Source organism: Macaca mulatta, chromosome 6, assembly GCF_049350105.2.
Source record: "Macaca mulatta isolate MMU2019108-1 chromosome 6, T2T-MMU8v2.0, whole genome shotgun sequence".
In the NCBI taxonomy this organism is placed as follows: domain Eukaryota; kingdom Metazoa; phylum Chordata; class Mammalia; order Primates; family Cercopithecidae; genus Macaca; species Macaca mulatta.
In genome coordinates, this window is record NC_133411.1 from 190,624,459 (window position 1) to 190,651,737 (window position 27,279).

Consider the following 27,279-nt stretch of genomic DNA (forward strand, 5'->3'; position numbering starts at 1 on the left):
AGAAATAGATGGAGGAGGTGAGTCCATGGGCAATGATAAGGATAAAATTATGATGAATGCATGGGCCGTTACAATAACGTTGTAAATATGGTCGTTACCTAGTAGATTGCCGGGTTGACCTAGTTCAGCTCGAAGAAGAAGGCTTAGAGCTGTACCTATGATTCCAGCTCATGCACCAAATAGTAGGTATAGAGTCCCAATGTCCTTATGGTTTGTTGAAAAGAGTCAACGGTTGATGAGCATAGGTAGAGATAGAGAGAAGGGAAGGGTAAAGTGGCTGAGTAAGCATTAGGCTGTAAACCTAAAGACAGGGGTCTAGTCCTCCTTTGACCAGCCCGGAGGTGATTTTCACATTGAATTGCAAGTTCAAAGGAGCAGCTTTAAAAGTTTCTGCCGGGGCTTCTCCCGCCTTTTTTCCCTGCGGCGGGAGAAGTGGATCAAAGCCAGTTGATTAGGGTATTTAGCTGTTCACTAAATTTTTGTGGGTTCGAGTCCCGTTGATCTAGTGAGGGCTTAGCTTAATTAAAGGAATTGATTTGCGTTCAATTGATGCAGAGTAGGTGTTTGCAGTCCTTATGTACTTCAGAAATTAAGTATTTTTACTTACTAAGGGCTTTGAAGGCTCTTGGTCTTGTTTAACCTAAATTTCTAGTGGATAGCCAAAATTAGGGCGGAGGTTGGTAGTAAAAGGGTAGAGGCAATGACGAGTGGGGGAATAAGGAGTGTAGGTTTTGTGTTTTCGAATTGCCATATTATTTTTGTGTTGTTGGATGTAGGAAATAGTGTTAGGGAGATGGTATAGATTAGGCGTATAGAGAAATACAGGTTAAGCAGAGTTCTGATAATTATGATAGAGGGGATGAGAAAGTGATTGTTTATTGTGAGTTCTTGAACGGTAATTCATGTAGGTAGGAAGCCGGTTAGAGGGGGTAAGCCCCCTAGGGATAGGAGGGTGGATGCTCTTAGTGGTGCTAGACAGGTTGATTTGTTTCAGGTGTGGGATAGTATGAGGGTGGTGGTGTTTGAGTTTAGGTTGAGGGTCAGGAATATGGTAGTTGTTAGGATGATGTCTATGGTGAAGTAAAGAATTGTGATAGTTGGGTTATATACTAGTGTTCTTATTATTCAGCCTATGTGAGTGATTGAAGAATATCCTAGGATTTTGCGTAATTGTGTTTGGTTGAGACCTCCTCAGCTGCCTACTGTGATAGATAGGGTAGAGAGAGTTAGGAGGATATGGGTGTTGATTGATGGGTGAATTTGGTATATGATTGAGATGGGGGCTAGTATTTGCCATGTAAGGAGGAGTAGGCCAGAAGTTAGGGATGTTCCTTGGGTAACTTCCGGGACTCAAAAGTGGAAGGGGGCTATTCCTAGTTTTATGGCAAGGGCAGCCCAGTGCAGAACACGGTGGTGGTGCTTTCGGTGGTGGTGGGGGTGGGGGTGGGGGTGGGGGTGGGGGTGGGGGTGGGGGTGGTGTGTTTGGGTGTGTGGGTGTGTGGTTGTGTGGGTGTCTTGGGGTGTGTGTGCGTGTGCGCGGGCGCGCGCGCGCGCGCTGTGTTGGGCAGTGGGGTGGGGGATCAAGCGGGGGTCGGGTGGTGGAAAAGCGTGAGAGCTCTGCCGGGGCTGCTCCCAGAGCCTTGGCCGCTGCCCGCACGGCCGCGCATGCGCAGTAGACGGTCCCCCTCCGGGAACCTGGGCCGGCTCTGGAATCCCCGGGATGGATGCTCAGTTCTCCTCGGTGTGGAGTCTCCGGCCGCCGCCGCCGCGCCCAGACCGGGAAGGCAGGAACGCCAGGCTGGTCAGCCCGGAGGGAAAACAGGCCTCTCCACACCGAGCCAGGTGCTCACCGCGAAAGGGAGGCCACCGCCCCGCCCCCGATCCCGTCCCCAACCCCGCGTCCTAAAGCTCCTCCAGCAGAGCCCGGTACTCCTCGTCGCTGAGGAGTAGCGGTTCCAGCAAAGCGGGCTCTCCCACGTCCTGCAGCTCCGTCGGGGCCTCCGTTTCTAGCAAAGGTTGCCCCTGCTGCAGAAACTCGGGGGTCTCCAGGAGCTCATCCAGCAGGCTGCAGGGGAGTGCAGACGAGCGCCCAGGCTCCTGGAGCGGCGGGGAGGGCGCCCGGATGGCTTGCATCTGCTCCTGCCCCGCGGAGGCCTCCGGGGGCGCGGGCCCCGGAGGTGGAGCTGCCCCGACTTGGGGCTCCCACGCCGCCCCGGCGACCTGGGGCCCCTGGCCCCAGCCCCACCACGGACTCCCCTGGGACGTGGGCGGCGCCAGCACACCCTGGCCCTGCGGCTCAGCTCCAGCGGGCCCAGGCTGTCCCACCGAGCAAGGGCCCGGCAGGCTGTGGTGCTGCGGGTCCCGATCCCCCCGCCATTGGCTCGGGCGCGGAGGCCACCCCCGGGGAGTCTGAGGGTGGGAGAGCGCCCCTTCCGGAGTCGCCAGGGCAGCGTAGGAAAAATCCCAATCCCCGCCTGCCGGGGCGGGATGGGAGATCCCTGCTGCCTGCGCAGCCTGGCTGGGCTGCAGCGGGGCGACGGCCCCTGCTCCCTGGCCCACGAAAGCCCCCGGTGGGAGAGTCCAGGGCGCGCAGGGCACGTGGGGGGCGGGAAGCCCCGTTGCCCACGCCCCGGTGTGGGTGAAGGCGACCGGCGAGGGAGCGGGGGGACACCCGCCGGGGGCCGCGTCGCCCGGGCCGCCTGCGTGCGCCGGTGCCCCGCCACCCTGGCCTGGGTGCCTGGCCCTCCGGTTCTGAAACCAAATCTGAATCCGGGACTCCGGGAGGCCCGTCTCTCTGGCCAGTTCTTCCCGGGTGGCGATGCCTGGAAAGCGATCCTGCTGGAAGGCTCGCAGGAGCAGGGCGGTCTGGGACCGGGTGACGGCGGTCCGCTTTCGCCTGCCTTCTTGCGGGCCGCGTTTCCCGGGCCAGGGCCGAGATTCCCGCCGGTGCTGCCTCAGCTGGCGCGATCTCTCGTTCTGAAACCAAATCTGGACCCTGGGCTCCGGAATGCCGATGGCCTGGGCCAGCTCTTCCCTGGTGGCGATGCCCGGGTACGGGTTCCGCTCAAAGCAGGCTCGCAGGGCCTCCCTCTGGCTCGGGGTCCAAACGAGTCTCCTTCGCCGTCCTCGTCCTCGGGCTCCCGCCGGGAGGGCGCCGTCGCCGGGTGTCGGGAGAGCCATCGCGGGGAGACCTGGCCGGAATTTCGCGGACAGACACGGGCAGAGAGAGGCCGGCGGGCTCCAGTGCCCCTCAGTCGGCCCGTGCACGGCGAGCAGGTCCGGCCAGGAGGCCGGCCCAGCCGGCCAGCGGCCCTTATAAAGGCCCACAGGCTCCACCCCTTCAGGAAGGCCGGAGGAGCCCAGGGCAAGCCCGCCCTCGGAAGCCGGGACCCACAGGGCCCAGGTCACTGTGGCCTGGGTATGGGCGGGGCCGGAGAAGCCCCGGAAGTGGGGAGTGGGGTGGGGGGAGTGGTTGATGATGTTTAGGATTGGGTTGGATTTGCGTAGTGGAATCATGGGTGCTTTTGTGGTTGAGGTACAACGATGGTTTTTCGTATCATTGGTTATGGTTGGAGTCCATATGGAAGCAATGACATACGTTTTATTGACATTAAGTGTATTATTGGTTATGGGGTTTGTAGGTTTTTCTCCTAAGCCCTCTCCTATTTATGGGGGTTTAGCGTTAATTGTTAGTGGTGTGATTGGTTGTGTGATTATTTTCAATTGGGGAGGGGTGCTTATATGGGTTTAATGATATTTTTAGTTTATCTGGGGGGTATAATAGTTGTCTTTGGTTATACTACAGCAATGGCCATTGAAGAGTATCCTGAGACATGGGGCTCAGGGCTTGAGGTTCTAGGGGGTCCTTTGGTAGGATTAATGATGGAGGTAGGGCTGGTTTTATGGGTTTTAAGTTTGGATGAAGAAGTGGTGGTGGTTAATTTCAATAATATGGGTAACTGGGTGATTTTTGAGGGGGAGGGGTCGGGGTTAATTCGAGGTGACTGTATTGGTGCGGGTGCCTTGTATGATTACGGGCGTTGGTTAGCGGTGGTTGCTGGTTGAACATTGTTTGTTGGTGTATACATTGTGATTGAGATTACTCGGGGTAATAGGTTATATTATTAGAAGTAGGGTCAGGATAGGGGGGATGAGGAAAGAGAGGAAGTAGAGTTTGATTATGCCTCTCTGGGTGGTTACAGTTGTGGAAGCGGTAATATGTGTTTGTGAGATTATTTCGGGTATAGATTTTTCTAGCCATGTTGAGTCTAATAAGAGGAGGGCTAAGTTTTGACTTATAAGTAGGTTTTGCTAGGGGATCATACGGTGAACCGTGGTGGGGAAGTATCCTAGTATGTTGGAGAATTTGAGTATTTGTGATGGGTTTTTCACTTTTAGTTTGTTGGTTATAAGGGCGAGGTCTAGGGCTGTTAGGAAACCGAGAGCAGTTGCGTCTAGGGCTGAGAGTTTGAGATAGAAGGGTGTTGTTGGCTGGGGGAGTGAGGTAGGGGGGATATTACTGGTGATAAGGAATCCCGTGGTTATACTGCCTATTTAATTGGGTTTAGTAGGGCGGGGTTGTTTTCGTTGATGTTTATTAGGGCTGGGAAGCGGGGTTGTCCTGTTAGGGTAAGGAGAATGGTTCGAGTACTGTAGGCGCTTGTTAGGGAGGTGGCGATGAGAGTGATAAATAGGGCTCAGGCGTTGGTATACGACGTATTTGTGGCTTCGATAATGAGATCTTTGGAGTAGAAGCCTGTGAGGAAAGGCATTCCTGTGAGTGCTAGGTTGCCAATAACTAGGGAAGTTGGGGTGAGGGGCAGTGTTTTAAACAGACCTCCTATTTTTCGAATGTCCTGTTCGTTGTTCAGGTTATGAATAATGGATCCGGAGCACATAAAAAGTATAGCTTTGAAGAAGGCATGGGTGCAGATGTGTAGGAATGCTAGGTATGGTTGGTTAATACCAATGGTGACTATTATTAGGCCTAGTTGACTTGAGGTAGAGAAGGCCACGATTTTTTAAATATCGTTTTGTGCGAGGGCACAGATGGCTGTGAATAGAGTAGTAATGGCTCCCAGGCATAATGTGAGGTTTCGGATTAGTGTATAGTTTTCTATTAAAGGGTGGAAACGGGTGAGTAGGAATACTCCGGCAACAACTATGGTGCTGGAGTGAAGTAGAGCTGAGACTGGAGTTGGGCCTTCTATGGCAGAGGGCAGTCAGGGGTGAAGGCCAGATTGGGCTGATTTTCCTGTTGCTGCTAGGAGAAGGCCTATTAGTGGAAGGAGGTTTGAGTTGGAGTTTAGGGCTAATATCTGTTGGAAGCCTCATGAGTTGTAATGCAGGAGGAATCGTGTCATAGCTAGGATAAGACCAATGTCGCCAATACGGTTGTATAGGACTGCTTGGATGGCTGCTGTGTTGGCGTCCGCTCGAGCGTGTCATCAGCTAATTAGGAGGAAGGACATAATTCCTACGCCTTCCCAACCGATGAAGAGTTGGAAAAGGTTGTTAGCAGTAACTGGAATTAGTATGGCAGCGAGGAAGATAAGGAGATATTTGAAGAGTTGGTTAATGTTTGGATCTGAGCTTATGTACCACAGCGAGGATTCTATAATGGATCAGGTGATGAACAGTGCGATTGGAATAAATATTATGGAAAAGTAATCTAGTTTAAAGCTTAGTGTTAGATCTAATGTCTGGGCTGCTATTCAATGTCAACTTCACATGGTTGTTTCTTGGTTGAAGAAAATGTAGAAAGGTGTTGGAAGAAGGCTAGTAATAAAAGCATATGTTACAGTTGTTTTTACATAATTTGGATATGAGCGTGTTTTGTCAGGGTTGATGAGGGTGGCAAAAATTGGAAGAGTTAGGGAGGCGAGGGTTGTTGTTATAACAGGGGTACACATGATTGTTACTTTTATTTGGAGTTGCACCAATGTTTTTGGCTCCTAAGGCCAATGGATAGCTGTTAGTTATCCTTTAAAAGTTGAGAAAGCCGTAATTTTAAGTACGGAGGCATGGATTAGCAGTCCTTGCAGGTTTTCTCGGTAAATAAGAAGTGATAAGCTTCCATAGTTAGGTTCACAATCTAATGTTTTGATTAAACTATATTTACAGGGAGCAAACCCTAGAATGATATTGGGGTTGAGGGATAGAAGAATGATTGGAGCGAGGTGTATAAATACGAACGTATTTTCTCGTGTGAAGGGGGGTTTTATGTTGATTATATGATGTGTAAGTGTTCCTCGCTGCATTGTGATGAACATGTGGAGAGAGTAGAGGGCTGTAATTAGTATGTTGAGTCCTGTTAGTACAATAGTCATATGGGATCAGGAAAATGAGGCTGCGATTACAAAGAGCTCACCTAGTAGGTTGATAGTGGGGGGTAGGGCAAGATTAGTAAGGTTTGCTGTGAACCATCAAAAGGTTATTAATGGGAGTAGGGTTTGAAGTCCTCGGGACAGTAGTAGGATACGGCTGTGGGTACGTTCATAGTTTGAGTTAGCTAGGCAGAAATAGATGGAGGAGGTGAGTCCATGGGCAATGATAAGGATAAAATTATGATGAATGCATGGGCCGTTACAATAACGTTGTAAATATGGTCGTTACCTAGTAGATTGCCGGGTTGACCTAGTTCAGCTCGAAGAAGAAGGCTTAGAGCTGTACCTATGATTCCAGCTCATGCACCAAATAGTAGGTATAGAGTCCCAATGTCCTTATGGTTTGTTGAAAAGAGTCAACGGTTGATGAGCATAGGTAGAGATAGAGAGAAGGGAAGGGTAAAGTGGCTGAGTAAGCATTAGGCTGTAAACCTAAAGACAGGGGTCTAGTCCTCCTTTGACCAGCCCGGAGGTGATTTTCACATTGAATTGCAAGTTCAAAGGAGCAGCTTTAAAAGTTTCTGCCGGGGCTTCTCCCGCCTTTTTTCCCTGCGGCGGGAGAAGTGGATCAAAGCCAGTTGATTAGGGTATTTAGCTGTTCACTAAATTTTTGTGGGTTCGAGTCCCGTTGATCTAGTGAGGGCTTAGCTTAATTAAAGGAATTGATTTGCGTTCAATTGATGCAGAGTAGGTGTTTGCAGTCCTTATGTACTTCAGAAATTAAGTATTTTTACTTACTAAGGGCTTTGAAGGCTCTTGGTCTTGTTTAACCTAAATTTCTAGTGGATAGCCAAAATTAGGGCGGAGGTTGGTAGTAAAAGGGTAGAGGCAATGACGAGTGGGGGAATAAGGAGTGTAGGTTTTGTGTTTTCGAATTGCCATATTATTTTTGTGTTGTTGGATGTAGGAAATAGTGTTAGGGAGATGGTATAGATTAGGCGTATAGAGAAATACAGGTTAAGCAGAGTTCTGATAATTATGATAGAGGGGATGAGAAAGTGATTGTTTATTGTGAGTTCTTGAACGGTAATTCATGTAGGTAGGAAGCCGGTTAGAGGGGGTAAGCCCCCTAGGGATAGGAGGGTGGATGCTCTTAGTGGTGCTAGACAGGTTGATTTGTTTCAGGTGTGGGATAGTATGAGGGTGGTGGTGTTTGAGTTTAGGTTGAGGGTCAGGAATATGGTAGTTGTTAGGATGATGTCTATGGTGAAGTAAAGAATTGTGATAGTTGGGTTATATACTAGTGTTCTTATTATTCAGCCTATGTGAGTGATTGAAGAATATCCTAGGATTTTGCGTAATTGTGTTTGGTTGAGACCTCCTCAGCTGCCTACTGTGATAGATAGGGTAGAGAGAGTTAGGAGGATATGGGTGTTGATTGATGGGTGAATTTGGTATATGATTGAGATGGGGGCTAGTATTTGCCATGTAAGGAGGAGTAGGCCAGAAGTTAGGGATGTTCCTTGGGTAACTTCTGGGACTCAAAAGTGGAAGGGGGCTATTCCTAGTTTTATGGCAAGGGCAGCCCAGTGCAGAACACGGTGGTGGTGCTTTCGGTGGTGGTGGGGGTGGGGGTGGGGGTGGGGGTGGGGGTGGGGGTGGGGGTGGTGTGTTTGGGTGTGTGGGTGTGTGGTTGTGTGGGTGTCTTGGGGTGTGTGTGCGTGTGCGCGGGCGCGCGCGCGCGCGCGCTGTGTTGGGCAGTGGGGTGGGGGATCAAGCGGGGGTCGGGTGGTGGAAAAGCGTGAGAGCTCTGCCGGGGCTGCTCCCAGAGCCTTGGCCGCTGCCCGCACGGCCGCGCATGCGCAGTAGACGGTCCCCCTCCGGGAACCTGGGCCGGCTCTGGAATCCCCGGGATGGATGCTCAGTTCTCCTCGGTGTGGAGTCTCCGGCCGCCGCCGCCGCGCCCAGACCGGGAAGGCAGGAACGCCAGGCTGGTCAGCCCGGAGGGAAAACAGGCCTCTCCACACCGAGCCAGGTGCTCACCGCGAAAGGGAGGCCACCGCCCCGCCCCCGATCCCGTCCCCAACCCCGCGTCCTAAAGCTCCTCCAGCAGAGCCCGGTACTCCTCGTCGCTGAGGAGTAGCGGTTCCAGCAAAGCGGGCTCTCCCACGTCCTGCAGCTCCGTCGGGGCCTCCGTTTCTAGCAAAGGTTGCCCCTGCTGCAGAAACTCGGGGGTCTCCAGGAGCTCATCCAGCAGGCTGCAGGGGAGTGCAGACGAGCGCCCAGGCTCCTGGAGCGGCGGGGAGGGCGCCCGGATGGCTTGCATCTGCTCCTGCCCCGCGGAGGCCTCCGGGGGCGCGGGCCCCGGAGGTGGAGCTGCCCCGACTTGGGGCTCCCACGCCGCCCCGGCGACCTGGGGCCCCTGGCCCCAGCCCCACCACGGACTCCCCTGGGACGTGGGCGGCGCCAGCACACCCTGGCCCTGCGGCTCAGCTCCAGCGGGCCCAGGCTGTCCCACCGAGCAAGGGCCCGGCAGGCTGTGGTGCTGCGGGTCCCGATCCCCCCGCCATTGGCTCGGGCGCGGAGGCCACCCCCGGGGAGTCTGAGGGTGGGAGAGCGCCCCTTCCGGAGTCGCCAGGGCAGCGTAGGAAAAATCCCAATCCCCGCCTGCCGGGGCGGGATGGGAGATCCCTGCTGCCTGCGCAGCCTGGCTGGGCTGCAGCGGGGCGACGGCCCCTGCTCCCTGGCCCACGAAAGCCCCCGGTGGGAGAGTCCAGGGCGCGCAGGGCACGTGGGGGGCGGGAAGCCCCGTTGCCCACGCCCCGGTGTGGGTGAAGGCGACCGGCGAGGGAGCGGGGGGACACCCGCCGGGGGCCGCGTCGCCCGGGCCGCCTGCGTGCGCCGGTGCCCCGCCACCCTGGCCTGGGTGCCTGGCCCTCCGGTTCTGAAACCAAATCTGAATCCGGGACTCCGGGAGGCCCGTCTCTCTGGCCAGTTCTTCCCGGGTGGCGATGCCTGGAAAGCGATCCTGCTGGAAGGCTCGCAGGAGCAGGGCGGTCTGGGACCGGGTGACGGCGGTCCGCTTTCGCCTGCCTTCTTGCGGGCCGCGTTTCCCGGGCCAGGGCCGAGATTCCCGCCGGTGCTGCCTCAGCTGGCGCGATCTCTCGTTCTGAAACCAAATCTGGACCCTGGGCTCCGGAATGCCGATGGCCTGGGCCAGCTCTTCCCTGGTGGCGATGCCCGGGTACGGGTTCCGCTCAAAGCAGGCTCGCAGGGCCTCCCTCTGGCTCGGGGTCCAAACGAGTCTCCTTCGCCGTCCTCGTCCTCGGGCTCCCGCCGGGAGGGCGCCGTCGCCGGGTGTCGGGAGAGCCATCGCGGGGAGACCTGGCCGGAATTTCGCGGACAGACACGGGCAGAGAGAGGCCGGCGGGCTCCAGTGCCCCTCAGTCGGCCTGTGCACGGCGAGCAGGTCCGGCCAGGAGGCCGGCCCAGCCGGCCAGCGGCCCTTATAAAGGCCCACAGGCTCCACCCCTTCAGGAAGGCCGGAGGAGCCCAGGGCAAGCCCGCCCTCGGAAGCCGGGACCCACAGGGCCCAGGTCACTGTGGCCTGGGTATGGGCGGGGCCGGAGAAGCCCCGGAAGTGGGGAGTGGGGTGGGGGGAGTGGTTGATGATGTTTAGGATTGGGTTGGATTTGCGTAGTGGAATCATGGGTGCTTTTGTGGTTGAGGTACAACGATGGTTTTTCGTATCATTGGTTATGGTTGGAGTCCATATGGAAGCAATGACATACGTTTTATTGACATTAAGTGTATTATTGGTTATGGGGTTTGTAGGTTTTTCTCCTAAGCCCTCTCCTATTTATGGGGGTTTAGCGTTAATTGTTAGTGGTGTGATTGGTTGTGTGATTATTTTCAATTGGGGAGGGGTGCTTATATGGGTTTAATGATATTTTTAGTTTATCTGGGGGGTATAATAGTTGTCTTTGGTTATACTACAGCAATGGCCATTGAAGAGTATCCTGAGACATGGGGCTCAGGGCTTGAGGTTCTAGGGGGTCCTTTGGTAGGATTAATGATGGAGGTAGGGCTGGTTTTATGGGTTTTAAGTTTGGATGAAGAAGTGGTGGTGGTTAATTTCAATAATATGGGTAACTGGGTGATTTTTGAGGGGGAGGGGTCGGGGTTAATTCGAGGTGACTGTATTGGTGCGGGTGCCTTGTATGATTACGGGCGTTGGTTAGCGGTGGTTGCTGGTTGAACATTGTTTGTTGGTGTATACATTGTGATTGAGATTACTCGGGGTAATAGGTTATATTATTAGAAGTAGGGTCAGGATAGGGGGGATGAGGAAAGAGAGGAAGTAGAGTTTGATTATGCCTCTCTGGGTGGTTACAGTTGTGGAAGCGGTAATATGTGTTTGTGAGATTATTTCGGGTATAGATTTTTCTAGCCATGTTGAGTCTAATAAGAGGAGGGCTAAGTTTTGACTTATAAGTAGGTTTTGCTAGGGGATCATACGGTGAACCGTGGTGGGGAAGTATCCTAGTATGTTGGAGAATTTGAGTATTTGTGATGGGTTTTTCACTTTTAGTTTGTTGGTTATAAGGGCGAGGTCTAGGGCTGTTAGGAAACCGAGAGCAGTTGCGTCTAGGGCTGAGAGTTTGAGATAGAAGGGTGTTGTTGGCTGGGGGAGTGAGGTAGGGGGGATATTACTGGTGATAAGGAATCCCGTGGTTATACTGCCTATTTAATTGGGTTTAGTAGGGCGGGGTTGTTTTCGTTGATGTTTATTAGGGCTGGGAAGCGGGGTTGTCCTGTTAGGGTAAGGAGAATGGTTCGAGTACTGTAGGCGCTTGTTAGGGAGGTGGCGATGAGAGTGATAAATAGGGCTCAGGCGTTGGTATACGACGTATTTGTGGCTTCGATAATGAGATCTTTGGAGTAGAAGCCTGTGAGGAAAGGCATTCCTGTGAGTGCTAGGTTGCCAATAACTAGGGAAGTTGGGGTGAGGGGCAGTGTTTTAAACAGACCTCCTATTTTTCGAATGTCCTGTTCGTTGTTCAGGTTATGAATAATGGATCCGGAGCACATAAAAAGTATAGCTTTGAAGAAGGCATGGGTGCAGATGTGTAGGAATGCTAGGTATGGTTGGTTAATACCAATGGTGACTATTATTAGGCCTAGTTGACTTGAGGTAGAGAAGGCCACGATTTTTTAAATATCGTTTTGTGCGAGGGCACAGATGGCTGTGAATAGAGTAGTAATGGCTCCCAGGCATAATGTGAGGTTTCGGATTAGTGTATAGTTTTCTATTAAAGGGTGGAAACGGGTGAGTAGGAATACTCCGGCAACAACTATGGTGCTGGAGTGAAGTAGAGCTGAGACTGGAGTTGGGCCTTCTATGGCAGAGGGCAGTCAGGGGTGAAGGCCAGATTGGGCTGATTTTCCTGTTGCTGCTAGGAGAAGGCCTATTAGTGGAAGGAGGTTTGAGTTGGAGTTTAGGGCTAATATCTGTTGGAAGCCTCATGAGTTGTAATGCAGGAGGAATCGTGTCATAGCTAGGATAAGACCAATGTCGCCAATACGGTTGTATAGGACTGCTTGGATGGCTGCTGTGTTGGCGTCCGCTCGAGCGTGTCATCAGCTAATTAGGAGGAAGGACATAATTCCTACGCCTTCCCAACCGATGAAGAGTTGGAAAAGGTTGTTAGCAGTAACTGGAATTAGTATGGCAGCGAGGAAGATAAGGAGATATTTGAAGAGTTGGTTAATGTTTGGATCTGAGCTTATGTACCACAGCGAGGATTCTATAATGGATCAGGTGATGAACAGTGCGATTGGAATAAATATTATGGAAAAGTAATCTAGTTTAAAGCTTAGTGTTAGATCTAATGTCTGGGCTGCTATTCAATGTCAACTTCACATGGTTGTTTCTTGGTTGAAGAAAATGTAGAAAGGTGTTGGAAGAAGGCTAGTAATAAAAGCATATGTTACAGTTGTTTTTACATAATTTGGATATGAGCGTGTTTTGTCAGGGTTGATGAGGGTGGCAAAAATTGGAAGAGTTAGGGAGGCGAGGGTTGTTGTTATAACAGGGGTACACATGATTGTTACTTTTATTTGGAGTTGCACCAATGTTTTTGGCTCCTAAGGCCAATGGATAGCTGTTAGTTATCCTTTAAAAGTTGAGAAAGCCGTAATTTTAAGTACGGAGGCATGGATTAGCAGTCCTTGCAGGTTTTCTCGGTAAATAAGAAGTGATAAGCTTCCATAGTTAGGTTCACAATCTAATGTTTTGATTAAACTATATTTACAGGGAGCAAACCCTAGAATGATATTGGGGTTGAGGGATAGAAGAATGATTGGAGCGAGGTGTATAAATACGAACGTATTTTCTCGTGTGAAGGGGGGTTTTATGTTGATTATATGATGTGTAAGTGTTCCTCGCTGCATTGTGATGAACATGTGGAGAGAGTAGAGGGCTGTAATTAGTATGTTGAGTCCTGTTAGTACAATAGTCATATGGGATCAGGAAAATGAGGCTGCGATTACAAAGAGCTCACCTAGTAGGTTGATAGTGGGGGGTAGGGCAAGATTAGTAAGGTTTGCTGTGAACCATCAAAAGGTTATTAATGGGAGTAGGGTTTGAAGTCCTCGGGACAGTAGTAGGATACGGCTGTGGGTACGTTCATAGTTTGAGTTAGCTAGGCAGAAATAGATGGAGGAGGTGAGTCCATGGGCAATGATAAGGATAAAATTATGATGAATGCATGGGCCGTTACAATAACGTTGTAAATATGGTCGTTACCTAGTAGATTGCCGGGTTGACCTAGTTCAGCTCGAAGAAGAAGGCTTAGAGCTGTACCTATGATTCCAGCTCATGCACCAAATAGTAGGTATAGAGTCCCAATGTCCTTATGGTTTGTTGAAAAGAGTCAACGGTTGATGAGCATAGGTAGAGATAGAGAGAAGGGAAGGGTAAAGTGGCTGAGTAAGCATTAGGCTGTAAACCTAAAGACAGGGGTCTAGTCCTCCTTTGACCAGCCCGGAGGTGATTTTCACATTGAATTGCAAGTTCAAAGGAGCAGCTTTAAAAGTTTCTGCCGGGGCTTCTCCCGCCTTTTTTCCCTGCGGCGGGAGAAGTGGATCAAAGCCAGTTGATTAGGGTATTTAGCTGTTCACTAAATTTTTGTGGGTTCGAGTCCCGTTGATCTAGTGAGGGCTTAGCTTAATTAAAGGAATTGATTTGCGTTCAATTGATGCAGAGTAGGTGTTTGCAGTCCTTATGTACTTCAGAAATTAAGTATTTTTACTTACTAAGGGCTTTGAAGGCTCTTGGTCTTGTTTAACCTAAATTTCTAGTGGATAGCCAAAATTAGGGCGGAGGTTGGTAGTAAAAGGGTAGAGGCAATGACGAGTGGGGGAATAAGGAGTGTAGGTTTTGTGTTTTCGAATTGCCATATTATTTTTGTGTTGTTGGATGTAGGAAATAGTGTTAGGGAGATGGTATAGATTAGGCGTATAGAGAAATACAGGTTAAGCAGAGTTCTGATAATTATGATAGAGGGGATGAGAAAGTGATTGTTTATTGTGAGTTCTTGAACGGTAATTCATGTAGGTAGGAAGCCGGTTAGAGGGGGTAAGCCCCCTAGGGATAGGAGGGTGGATGCTCTTAGTGGTGCTAGACAGGTTGATTTGTTTCAGGTGTGGGATAGTATGAGGGTGGTGGTGTTTGAGTTTAGGTTGAGGGTCAGGAATATGGTAGTTGTTAGGATGATGTCTATGGTGAAGTAAAGAATTGTGATAGTTGGGTTATATACTAGTGTTCTTATTATTCAGCCTATGTGAGTGATTGAAGAATATCCTAGGATTTTGCGTAATTGTGTTTGGTTGAGACCTCCTCAGCTGCCTACTGTGATAGATAGGGTAGAGAGAGTTAGGAGGATATGGGTGTTGATTGATGGGTGAATTTGGTATATGATTGAGATGGGGGCTAGTATTTGCCATGTAAGGAGGAGTAGGCCAGAAGTTAGGGATGTTCCTTGGGTAACTTCCGGGACTCAAAAGTGGAAGGGGGCTATTCCTAGTTTTATGGCAAGGGCAGCCCAGTGCAGAACACGGTGGTGGTGCTTTCGGTGGTGGTGGGGGTGGGGGTGGGGGTGGGGGTGGGGGTGGGGGTGGGGGTGGTGTGTTTGGGTGTGTGGGTGTGTGGTTGTGTGGGTGTCTTGGGGTGTGTGTGCGTGTGCGCGGGCGCGCGCGCGCGCGCGCTGTGTTGGGCAGTGGGGTGGGGGATCAAGCGGGGGTCGGGTGGTGGAAAAGCGTGAGAGCTCTGCCGGGGCTGCTCCCAGAGCCTTGGCCGCTGCCCGCACGGCCGCGCATGCGCAGTAGACGGTCCCCCTCCGGGAACCTGGGCCGGCTCTGGAATCCCCGGGATGGATGCTCAGTTCTCCTCGGTGTGGAGTCTCCGGCCGCCGCCGCCGCGCCCAGACCGGGAAGGCAGGAACGCCAGGCTGGTCAGCCCGGAGGGAAAACAGGCCTCTCCACACCGAGCCAGGTGCTCACCGCGAAAGGGAGGCCACCGCCCCGCCCCCGATCCCGTCCCCAACCCCGCGTCCTAAAGCTCCTCCAGCAGAGCCCGGTACTCCTCGTCGCTGAGGAGTAGCGGTTCCAGCAAAGCGGGCTCTCCCACGTCCTGCAGCTCCGTCGGGGCCTCCGTTTCTAGCAAAGGTTGCCCCTGCTGCAGAAACTCGGGGGTCTCCAGGAGCTCATCCAGCAGGCTGCAGGGGAGTGCAGACGAGCGCCCAGGCTCCTGGAGCGGCGGGGAGGGCGCCCGGATGGCTTGCATCTGCTCCTGCCCCGCGGAGGCCTCCGGGGGCGCGGGCCCCGGAGGTGGAGCTGCCCCGACTTGGGGCTCCCACGCCGCCCCGGCGACCTGGGGCCCCTGGCCCCAGCCCCACCACGGACTCCCCTGGGACGTGGGCGGCGCCAGCACACCCTGGCCCTGCGGCTCAGCTCCAGCGGGCCCAGGCTGTCCCACCGAGCAAGGGCCCGGCAGGCTGTGGTGCTGCGGGTCCCGATCCCCCCGCCATTGGCTCGGGCGCGGAGGCCACCCCCGGGGAGTCTGAGGGTGGGAGAGCGCCCCTTCCGGAGTCGCCAGGGCAGCGTAGGAAAAATCCCAATCCCCGCCTGCCGGGGCAGGATGGGAGATCCCTGCTGCCTGCGCAGCCTGGCTGGGCTGCAGCGGGGCGACGGCCCCTGCTCCCTGGCCCACGAAAGCCCCCGGTGGGAGAGTCCAGGGCGCGCAGGGCACGTGGGGGGCGGGAAGCCCCGTTGCCCACGCCCCGGTGTGGGTGAAGGCGACCGGCGAGGGAGCGGGGGGACACCCGCCGGGGGCCGCGTCGCCCGGGCCGCCTGCGTGCGCCGGTGCCCCGCCACCCTGGCCTGGGTGCCTGGCCCTCCGGTTCTGAAACCAAATCTGAATCCGGGACTCCGGGAGGCCCGTCTCTCTGGCCAGTTCTTCCCGGGTGGCGATGCCTGGAAAGCGATCCTGCTGGAAGGCTCGCAGGAGCAGGGCGGTCTGGGACCGGGTGACGGCGGTCCGCTTTCGCCTGCCTTCTTGCGGGCCGCGTTTCCCGGGCCAGGGCCGAGATTCCCGCCGGTGCTGCCTCAGCTGGCGCGATCTCTCGTTCTGAAACCAAATCTGGACCCTGGGCTCCGGAATGCCGATGGCCTGGGCCAGCTCTTCCCTGGTGGCGATGCCCGGGTACGGGTTCCGCTCAAAGCAGGCTCGCAGGGCCTCCCTCTGGCTCGGGGTCCAAACGAGTCTCCTTCGCCGTCCTCGTCCTCGGGCTCCCGCCGGGAGGGCGCCGTCGCCGGGTGTCGGGAGAGCCATCGCGGGGAGACCTGGCCGGAATTTCGCGGACAGACACGGGCAGAGAGAGGCCGGCGGGCTCCAGTGCCCCTCAGTCGGCCTGTGCACGGCGAGCAGGTCCGGCCAGGAGGCCGGCCCAGCCGGCCAGCGGCCCTTATAAAGGCCCACAGGCTCCACCCCTTCAGGAAGGCCGGAGGAGCCCAGGGCAAGCCCGCCCTCGGAAGCCGGGACCCACAGGGCCCAGGTCACTGTGGCCTGGGTATGGGCGGGGCCGGAGAAGCCCCGGAAGTGGGGAGTGGGGTGGGGGGAGTGGTTGATGATGTTTAGGATTGGGTTGGATTTGCGTAGTGGAATCATGGGTGCTTTTGTGGTTGAGGTACAACGATGGTTTTTCGTATCATTGGTTATGGTTGGAGTCCATATGGAAGCAATGACATACGTTTTATTGACATTAAGTGTATTATTGGTTATGGGGTTTGTAGGTTTTTCTCCTAAGCCCTCTCCTATTTATGGGGGTTTAGCGTTAATTGTTAGTGGTGTGATTGGTTGTGTGATTATTTTCAATTGGGGAGGGGTGCTTATATGGGTTTAATGATATTTTTAGTTTATCTGGGGGGTATAATAGTTGTCTTTGGTTATACTACAGCAATGGCCATTGAAGAGTATCCTGAGACATGGGGCTCAGGGCTTGAGGTTCTAGGGGGTCCTTTGGTAGGATTAATGATGGAGGTAGGGCTGGTTTTATGGGTTTTAAGTTTGGATGAAGAAGTGGTGGTGGTTAATTTCAATAATATGGGTAACTGGGTGATTTTTGAGGGGGAGGGGTCGGGGTTAATTCGAGGTGACTGTATTGGTGCGGGTGCCTTGTATGATTACGGGCGTTGGTTAGCGGTGGTTGCTGGTTGAACATTGTTTGTTGGTGTATACATTGTGATTGAGATTACTCGGGGTAATAGGTTATATTATTAGAAGTAGGGTCAGGATAGGGGGGATGAGGAAAGAGAGGAAGTAGAGTTTGATTATGCCTCTCTGGGTGGTTACAGTTGTGGAAGCGGTAATATGTGTTTGTGAGATTATTTCGGGTATAGATTTTTCTAGCCATGTTGAGTCTAATAAGAGGAGGGCTAAGTTTTGACTTATAAGTAGGTTTTGCTAGGGGATCATACGGTGAACCGTGGTGGGGAAGTATCCTAGTATGTTGGAGAATTTGAGTATTTGTGATGGGTTTTTCACTTTTAGTTTGTTGGTTATAAGGGCGAGGTCTAGGGCTGTTAGGAAACCGAGAGCAGTTGCGTCTAGGGCTGAGAGTTTGAGATAGAAGGGTGTTGTTGGCTGGGGGAGTGAGGTAGGGGGGATATTACTGGTGATAAGGAATCCCGTGGTTATACTGCCTATTTAATTGGGTTTAGTAGGGCGGGGTTGTTTTCGTTGATGTTTATTAGGGCTGGGAAGCGGGGTTGTCCTGTTAGGGTAAGGAGAATGGTTCGAGTACTGTAGGCGCTTGTTAGGGAGGTGGCGATGAGAGTGATAAATAGGGCTCAGGCGTTGGTATACGACGTATTTGTGGCTTCGATAATGAGATCTTTGGAGTAGAAGCCTGTGAGGAAAGGCATTCCTGTGAGTGCTAGGTTGCCAATAACTAGGGAAGTTGGGGTGAGGGGCAGTGTTTTAAACAGACCTCCTATTTTTCGAATGTCCTGTTCGTTGTTCAGGTTATGAATAATGGATCCGGAGCACATAAAAAGTATAGCTTTGAAGAAGGCATGGGTGCAGATGTGTAGGAATGCTAGGTATGGTTGGTTAATACCAATGGTGACTATTATTAGGCCTAGTTGACTTGAGGTAGAGAAGGCCACGATTTTTTAAATATCGTTTTGTGCGAGGGCACAGATGGCTGTGAATAGAGTAGTAATGGCTCCCAGGCATAATGTGAGGTTTCGGATTAGTGTATAGTTTTCTATTAAAGGGTGGAAACGGGTGAGTAGGAATACTCCGGCAACAACTATGGTGCTGGAGTGAAGTAGAGCTGAGACTGGAGTTGGGCCTTCTATGGCAGAGGGCAGTCAGGGGTGAAGGCCAGATTGGGCTGATTTTCCTGTTGCTGCTAGGAGAAGGCCTATTAGTGGAAGGAGGTTTGAGTTGGAGTTTAGGGCTAATATCTGTTGGAAGCCTCATGAGTTGTAATGCAGGAGGAATCGTGTCATAGCTAGGATAAGACCAATGTCGCCAATACGGTTGTATAGGACTGCTTGGATGGCTGCTGTGTTGGCGTCCGCTCGAGCGTGTCATCAGCTAATTAGGAGGAAGGACATAATTCCTACGCCTTCCCAACCGATGAAGAGTTGGAAAAGGTTGTTAGCAGTAACTGGAATTAGTATGGCAGCGAGGAAGATAAGGAGATATTTGAAGAGTTGGTTAATGTTTGGATCTGAGCTTATGTACCACAGCGAGGATTCTATAATGGATCAGGTGATGAACAGTGCGATTGGAATAAATATTATGGAAAAGTAATCTAGTTTAAAGCTTAGTGTTAGATCTAATGTCTGGGCTGCTATTCAATGTCAACTTCACATGGTTGTTTCTTGGTTGAAGAAAATGTAGAAAGGTGTTGGAAGAAGGCTAGTAATAAAAGCATATGTTACAGTTGTTTTTACATAATTTGGATATGAGCGTGTTTTGTCAGGGTTGATGAGGGTGGCAAAAATTGGAAGAGTTAGGGAGGCGAGGGTTGTTGTTATAACAGGGGTACACATGATTGTTACTTTTATTTGGAGTTGCACCAATGTTTTTGGCTCCTAAGGCCAATGGATAGCTGTTAGTTATCCTTTAAAAGTTGAGAAAGCCGTAATTTTAAGTACGGAGGCATGGATTAGCAGTCCTTGCAGGTTTTCTCGGTAAATAAGAAGTGATAAGCTTCCATAGTTAGGTTCACAATCTAATGTTTTGATTAAACTATATTTACAGGGAGCAAACCCTAGAATGATATTGGGGTTGAGGGATAGAAGAATGATTGGAGCGAGGTGTATAAATACGAACGTATTTTCTCGTGTGAAGGGGGGTTTTATGTTGATTATATGATGTGTAAGTGTTCCTCGCTGCATTGTGATGAACATGTGGAGAGAGTAGAGGGCTGTAATTAGTATGTTGAGTCCTGTTAGTACAATAGTCATATGGGATCAGGAAAATGAGGCTGCGATTACAAAGAGCTCACCTAGTAGGTTGATAGTGGGGGGTAGGGCAAGATTAGTAAGGTTTGCTGTGAACCATCAAAAGGTTATTAATGGGAGTAGGGTTTGAAGTCCTCGGGACAGTAGTAGGATACGGCTGTGGGTACGTTCATAGTTTGAGTTAGCTAGGCAGAAATAGATGGAGGAGGTGAGTCCATGGGCAATGATAAGGATAAAATTATGATGAATGCATGGGCCGTTACAATAACGTTGTAAATATGGTCGTTACCTAGTAGATTGCCGGGTTGACCTAGTTCAGCTCGAAGAAGAAGGCTTAGAGCTGTACCTATGATTCCAGCTCATGCACCAAATAGTAGGTATAGAGTCCCAATGTCCTTATGGTTTGTTGAAAAGAGTCAACGGTTGATGAGCATAGGTAGAGATAGAGAGAAGGGAAGGGTAAAGTGGCTGAGTAAGCATTAGGCTGTAAACCTAAAGACAGGGGTCTAGTCCTCCTTTGACCAGCCCGGAGGTGATTTTCACATTGAATTGCAAGTTCAAAGGAGCAGCTTTAAAAGTTTCTGCCGGGGCTTCTCCCGCCTTTTTTCCCTGCGGCGGGAGAAGTGGATCAAAGCCAGTTGATTAGGGTATTTAGCTGTTCACTAAATTTTTGTGGGTTCGAGTCCCGTTGATCTAGTGAGGGCTTAGCTTAATTAAAGGAATTGATTTGCGTTCAATTGATGCAGAGTAGGTGTTTGCAGTCCTTATGTACTTCAGAAATTAAGTATTTTTACTTACTAAGGGCTTTGAAGGCTCTTGGTCTTGTTTAACCTAAATTTCTAGTGGATAGCCAAAATTAGGGCGGAGGTTGGTAGTAAAAGGGTAGAGGCAATGACGAGTGGGGGAATAAGGAGTGTAGGTTTTGTGTTTTCGAATTGCCATATTATTTTTGTGTTGTTGGATGTAGGAAATAGTGTTAGGGAGATGGTATAGATTAGGCGTATAGAGAAATACAGGTTAAGCAGAGTTCTGATAATTATGATAGAGGGGATGAGAAAGTGATTGTTTATTGTGAGTTCTTGAACGGTAATTCATGTAGGTAGGAAGCCGGTTAGAGGGGGTAAGCCCCCTAGGGATAGGAGGGTGGATGCTCTTAGTGGTGCTAGACAGGTTGATTTGTTTCAGGTGTGGGATAGTATGAGGGTGGTGGTGTTTGAGTTTAGGTTGAGGGTCAGGAATATGGTAGTTGTTAGGATGATGTCTATGGTGAAGTAAAGAATTGTGATAGTTGGGTTATATACTAGTGTTCTTATTATTCAGCCTATGTGAGTGATTGAAGAATATCCTAGGATTTTGCGTAATTGTGTTTGGTTGAGACCTCCTCAGCTGCCTACTGTGATAGATAGGGTAGAGAGAGTTAGGAGGATATGGGTGTTGATTGATGGGTGAATTTGGTATATGATTGAGATGGGGGCTAGTATTTGCCATGTAAGGAGGAGTAGGCCAGAAGTTAGGGATGTTCCTTGGGTAACTTCCGGGACTCAAAAGTGGAAGGGGGCTATTCCTAGTTTTATGGCAAGGGCAGCCCAGTGCAGAACACGGTGGTGGTGCTTTCGGTGGTGGTGGGGGTGGGGGTGGGGGTGGGGGTGGGGGTGGGGGTGGGGGTGGTGTGTTTGGGTGTGTGGGTGTGTGGTTGTGTGGGTGTCTTGGGGTGTGTGTGCGTGTGCGCGGGCGCGCGCGCGCGCGCTGTGTTGGGCAGTGGGGTGGGGGATCAAGCGGGGGTCGGGTGGTGGAAAAGCGTGAGAGCTCTGCCGGGGCTGCTCCCAGAGCCTTGGCCGCTGCCCGCACGGCCGCGCATGCGCAGTAGACGGTCCCCCTCCGGGAACCTGGGCCGGCTCTGGAATCCCCGGGATGGATGCTCAGTTCTCCTCGGTGTGGAGTCTCCGGCCGCCGCCGCCGCGCCCAGACCGGGAAGGCAGGAACGCCAGGCTGGTCAGCCCGGAGGGAAAACAGGCCTCTCCACACCGAGCCAGGTGCTCACCGCGAAAGGGAGGCCACCGCCCCGCCCCCGATCCCGTCCCCAACCCCGCGTCCTAAAGCTCCTCCAGCAGAGCCCGGTACTCCTCGTCGCTGAGGAGTAGCGGTTCCAGCAAAGCGGGCTCTCCCACGTCCTGCAGCTCCGTCGGGGCCTCCGTTTCTAGCAAAGGTTGCCCCTGCTGCAGAAACTCGGGGGTCTCCAGGAGCTCATCCAGCAGGCTGCAGGGGAGTGCAGACGAGCGCCCAGGCTCCTGGAGCGGCGGGGAGGGCGCCCGGATGGCTTGCATCTGCTCCTGCCCCGCGGAGGCCTCCGGGGGCGCGGGCCCCGGAGGTGGAGCTGCCCCGACTTGGGGCTCCCACGCCGCCCCGGCGACCTGGGGCCCCTGGCCCCAGCCCCACCACGGACTCCCCTGGGACGTGGGCGGCGCCAGCACACCCTGGCCCTGCGGCTCAGCTCCAGCGGGCCCAGGCTGTCCCACCGAGCAAGGGCCCGGCAGGCTGTGGTGCTGCGGGTCCCGATCCCCCCGCCATTGGCTCGGGCGCGGAGGCCACCCCCGGGGAGTCTGAGGGTGGGAGAGCGCCCCTTCCGGAGTCGCCAGGGCAGCGTAGGAAAAATCCCAATCCCCGCCTGCCGGGGCGGGATGGGAGATCCCTGCTGCCTGCGCAGCCTGGCTGGGCTGCAGCGGGGCGACGGCCCCTGCTCCCTGGCCCACGAAAGCCCCCGGTGGGAGAGTCCAGGGCGCGCAGGGCACGTGGGGGGCGGGAAGCCCCGTTGCCCACGCCCCGGTGTGGGTGAAGGCGACCGGCGAGGGAGCGGGGGGACACCCGCCGGGGGCCGCGTCGCCCGGGCCGCCTGCGTGCGCCGGTGCCCCGCCACCCTGGCCTGGGTGCCTGGCCCTCCGGTTCTGAAACCAAATCTGAATCCGGGACTCCGGGAGGCCCGTCTCTCTGGCCAGTTCTTCCCGGGTGGCGATGCCTGGAAAGCGATCCTGCTGGAAGGCTCGCAGGAGCAGGGCGGTCTGGGACCGGGTGACGGCGGTCCGCTTTCGCCTGCCTTCTTGCGGGCCGCGTTTCCCGGGCCAGGGCCGAGATTCCCGCCGGTGCTGCCTCAGCTGGCGCGATCTCTCGTTCTGAAACCAAATCTGGACCCTGGGCTCCGGAATGCCGATGGCCTGGGCCAGCTCTTCCCTGGTGGCGATGCCCGGGTACGGGTTCCGCTCAAAGCAGGCTCGCAGGGCCTCCCTCTGGCTCGGGGTCCAAACGAGTCTCCTTCGCCGTCCTCGTCCTCGGGCTCCCGCCGGGAGGGCGCCGTCGCCGGGTGTCGGGAGAGCCATCGCGGGGAGACCTGGCCGGAATTTCGCGGACAGACACGGGCAGAGAGAGGCCGGCGGGCTCCAGTGCCCCTCAGTCGGCCTGTGCACGGCGAGCAGGTCCGGCCAGGAGGCCGGCCCAGCCGGCCAGCGGCCCTTATAAAGGCCCACAGGCTCCACCCCTTCAGGAAGGCCGGAGGAGCCCAGGGCAAGCCCGCCCTCGGAAGCCGGGACCCACAGGGCCCAGGTCACTGTGGCCTGGGTATGGGCGGGGCCGGAGAAGCCCCGGAAGTGGGGAGTGGGGTGGGGGGAGTGGTTGATGATGTTTAGGATTGGGTTGGATTTGCGTAGTGGAATCATGGGTGCTTTTGTGGTTGAGGTACAACGATGGTTTTTCGTATCATTGGTTATGGTTGGAGTCCATATGGAAGCAATGACATACGTTTTATTGACATTAAGTGTATTATTGGTTATGGGGTTTGTAGGTTTTTCTCCTAAGCCCTCTCCTATTTATGGGGGTTTAGCGTTAATTGTTAGTGGTGTGATTGGTTGTGTGATTATTTTCAATTGGGGAGGGGTGCTTATATGGGTTTAATGATATTTTTAGTTTATCTGGGGGGTATAATAGTTGTCTTTGGTTATACTACAGCAATGGCCATTGAAGAGTATCCTGAGACATGGGGCTCAGGGCTTGAGGTTCTAGGGGGTCCTTTGGTAGGATTAATGATGGAGGTAGGGCTGGTTTTATGGGTTTTAAGTTTGGATGAAGAAGTGGTGGTGGTTAATTTCAATAATATGGGTAACTGGGTGATTTTTGAGGGGGAGGGGTCGGGGTTAATTCGAGGTGACTGTATTGGTGCGGGTGCCTTGTATGATTACGGGCGTTGGTTAGCGGTGGTTGCTGGTTGAACATTGTTTGTTGGTGTATACATTGTGATTGAGATTACTCGGGGTAATAGGTTATATTATTAGAAGTAGGGTCAGGATAGGGGGGATGAGGAAAGAGAGGAAGTAGAGTTTGATTATGCCTCTCTGGGTGGTTACAGTTGTGGAAGCGGTAATATGTGTTTGTGAGATTATTTCGGGTATAGATTTTTCTAGCCATGTTGAGTCTAATAAGAGGAGGGCTAAGTTTTGACTTATAAGTAGGTTTTGCTAGGGGATCATACGGTGAACCGTGGTGGGGAAGTATCCTAGTATGTTGGAGAATTTGAGTATTTGTGATGGGTTTTTCACTTTTAGTTTGTTGGTTATAAGGGCGAGGTCTAGGGCTGTTAGGAAACCGAGAGCAGTTGCGTCTAGGGCTGAGAGTTTGAGATAGAAGGGTGTTGTTGGCTGGGGGAGTGAGGTAGGGGGGATATTACTGGTGATAAGGAATCCCGTGGTTATACTGCCTATTTAATTGGGTTTAGTAGGGCGGGGTTGTTTTCGTTGATGTTTATTAGGGCTGGGAAGCGGGGTTGTCCTGTTAGGGTAAGGAGAATGGTTCGAGTACTGTAGGCGCTTGTTAGGGAGGTGGCGATGAGAGTGATAAATAGGGCTCAGGCGTTGGTATACGACGTATTTGTGGCTTCGATAATGAGATCTTTGGAGTAGAAGCCTGTGAGGAAAGGCATTCCTGTGAGTGCTAGGTTGCCAATAACTAGGGAAGTTGGGGTGAGGGGCAGTGTTTTAAACAGACCTCCTATTTTTCGAATGTCCTGTTCGTTGTTCAGGTTATGAATAATGGATCCGGAGCACATAAAAAGTATAGCTTTGAAGAAGGCATGGGTGCAGATGTGTAGGAATGCTAGGTATGGTTGGTTAATACCAATGGTGACTATTATTAGGCCTAGTTGACTTGAGGTAGAGAAGGCCACGATTTTTTAAATATCGTTTTGTGCGAGGGCACAGATGGCTGTGAATAGAGTAGTAATGGCTCCCAGGCATAATGTGAGGTTTCGGATTAGTGTATAGTTTTCTATTAAAGGGTGGAAACGGGTGAGTAGGAATACTCCGGCAACAACTATGGTGCTGGAGTGAAGTAGAGCTGAGACTGGAGTTGGGCCTTCTATGGCAGAGGGCAGTCAGGGGTGAAGGCCAGATTGGGCTGATTTTCCTGTTGCTGCTAGGAGAAGGCCTATTAGTGGAAGGAGGTTTGAGTTGGAGTTTAGGGCTAATATCTGTTGGAAGCCTCATGAGTTGTAATGCAGGAGGAATCGTGTCATAGCTAGGATAAGACCAATGTCGCCAATACGGTTGTATAGGACTGCTTGGATGGCTGCTGTGTTGGCGTCCGCTCGAGCGTGTCATCAGCTAATTAGGAGGAAGGACATAATTCCTACGCCTTCCCAACCGATGAAGAGTTGGAAAAGGTTGTTAGCAGTAACTGGAATTAGTATGGCAGCGAGGAAGATAAGGAGATATTTGAAGAGTTGGTTAATGTTTGGATCTGAGCTTATGTACCACAGCGAGGATTCTATAATGGATCAGGTGATGAACAGTGCGATTGGAATAAATATTATGGAAAAGTAATCTAGTTTAAAGCTTAGTGTTAGATCTAATGTCTGGGCTGCTATTCAATGTCAACTTCACATGGTTGTTTCTTGGTTGAAGAAAATGTAGAAAGGTGTTGGAAGAAGGCTAGTAATAAAAGCATATGTTACAGTTGTTTTTACATAATTTGGATATGAGCGTGTTTTGTCAGGGTTGATGAGGGTGGCAAAAATTGGAAGAGTTAGGGAGGCGAGGGTTGTTGTTATAACAGGGGTACACATGATTGTTACTTTTATTTGGAGTTGCACCAATGTTTTTGGCTCCTAAGGCCAATGGATAGCTGTTAGTTATCCTTTAAAAGTTGAGAAAGCCGTAATTTTAAGTACGGAGGCATGGATTAGCAGTCCTTGCAGGTTTTCTCGGTAAATAAGAAGTGATAAGCTTCCATAGTTAGGTTCACAATCTAATGTTTTGATTAAACTATATTTACAGGGAGCAAACCCTAGAATGATATTGGGGTTGAGGGATAGAAGAATGATTGGAGCGAGGTGTATAAATACGAACGTATTTTCTCGTGTGAAGGGGGGTTTTATGTTGATTATATGATGTGTAAGTGTTCCTCGCTGCATTGTGATGAACATGTGGAGAGAGTAGAGGGCTGTAATTAGTATGTTGAGTCCTGTTAGTACAATAGTCATATGGGATCAGGAAAATGAGGCTGCGATTACAAAGAGCTCACCTAGTAGGTTGATAGTGGGGGGTAGGGCAAGATTAGTAAGGTTTGCTGTGAACCATCAAAAGGTTATTAATGGGAGTAGGGTTTGAAGTCCTCGGGACAGTAGTAGGATACGGCTGTGGGTACGTTCATAGTTTGAGTTAGCTAGGCAGAAATAGATGGAGGAGGTGAGTCCATGGGCAATGATAAGGATAAAATTATGATGAATGCATGGGCCGTTACAATAACGTTGTAAATATGGTCGTTACCTAGTAGATTGCCGGGTTGACCTAGTTCAGCTCGAAGAAGAAGGCTTAGAGCTGTACCTATGATTCCAGCTCATGCACCAAATAGTAGGAATAGAGTCCCAATGTCCTTATGGTTTGTTGAAAAGAGTCAACGGTTGATGAGCATAGGTAGAGATAGAGAGAAGGGAAGGGTAAAGTGGCTGAGTAAGCATTAGGCTGTAAACCTAAAGACAGGGGTCTAGTCCTCCTTTGACCAGCCCGGAGGTGATTTTCACATTGAATTGCAAGTTCAAAGGAGCAGCTTTAAAAGTTTCTGCCGGGGCTTCTCCCGCCTTTTTTCCCTGCGGCGGGAGAAGTGGATCAAAGCCAGTTGATTAGGGTATTTAGCTGTTCACTAAATTTTTGTGGGTTCGAGTCCCGTTGATCTAGTGAGGGCTTAGCTTAATTAAAGGAATTGATTTGCGTTCAATTGATGCAGAGTAGGTGTTTGCAGTCCTTATGTACTTCAGAAATTAAGTATTTTTACTTACTAAGGGCTTTGAAGGCTCTTGGTCTTGTTTAACCTAAATTTCTAGTGGATAGCCAAAATTAGGGCGGAGGTTGGTAGTAAAAGGGTAGAGGCAATGACGAGTGGGGGAATAAGGAGTGTAGGTTTTGTGTTTTCGAATTGCCATATTATTTTTGTGTTGTTGGATGTAGGAAATAGTGTTAGGGAGATGGTATAGATTAGGCGTATAGAGAAATACAGGTTAAGCAGAGTTCTGATAATTATGATAGAGGGGATGAGAAAGTGATTGTTTATTGTGAGTTCTTGAACGGTAATTCATGTAGGTAGGAAGCCGGTTAGAGGGGGTAAGCCCCCTAGGGATAGGAGGGTGGATGCTCTTAGTGGTGCTAGACAGGTTGATTTGTTTCAGGTGTGGGATAGTATGAGGGTGGTGGTGTTTGAGTTTAGGTTGAGGGTCAGGAATATGGTAGTTGTTAGGATGATGTCTATGGTGAAGTAAAGAATTGTGATAGTTGGGTTATATACTAGTGTTCTTATTATTCAGCCTATGTGAGTGATTGAAGAATATCCTAGGATTTTGCGTAATTGTGTTTGGTTGAGACCTCCTCAGCTGCCTACTGTG

The 27,279-nt window shown here is 51.7% G+C and overlaps 4 protein-coding genes across 4 annotated transcripts; all 4 read right to left on the bottom strand.

Moving 5' to 3' along the window:
* Positions 1-1,902: 1,902 nt before the first annotated feature.
* LOC144341260 (double homeobox protein 4C-like) lies at positions 1,903-3,180 on the bottom strand. Its single transcript, XM_078004348.1, has one exon. The coding sequence runs from the start codon at positions 3,178-3,180 to the stop codon at positions 1,903-1,905; it is 1,278 nt and encodes a 425-aa protein (XP_077860474.1).
* Positions 3,181-8,421: 5,241 nt separating this feature from the next.
* On the bottom strand, positions 8,422-9,699 carry LOC144341261 (double homeobox protein 4C-like). Its single transcript, XM_078004349.1, has one exon. It carries the CDS (start codon positions 9,697-9,699, stop codon positions 8,422-8,424), a length of 1,278 nt encoding a protein of 425 aa, XP_077860475.1.
* Positions 9,700-14,940: 5,241 nt separating this feature from the next.
* LOC106996105 (double homeobox protein 4C-like) lies at positions 14,941-16,218 on the bottom strand. The gene has a single exon (XM_015129219.3). The coding sequence runs from the start codon at positions 16,216-16,218 to the stop codon at positions 14,941-14,943; it is 1,278 nt and encodes a 425-aa protein (XP_014984705.2).
* A 5,239-nt stretch (positions 16,219-21,457) lies between these two features.
* LOC100428894 (double homeobox protein 4C-like) lies at positions 21,458-22,735 on the bottom strand. The gene has a single exon (XM_078004350.1). It carries the CDS (start codon positions 22,733-22,735, stop codon positions 21,458-21,460), a length of 1,278 nt encoding a protein of 425 aa, XP_077860476.1.
* Between the last annotated feature and the right edge of the window lie 4,544 nt (positions 22,736-27,279).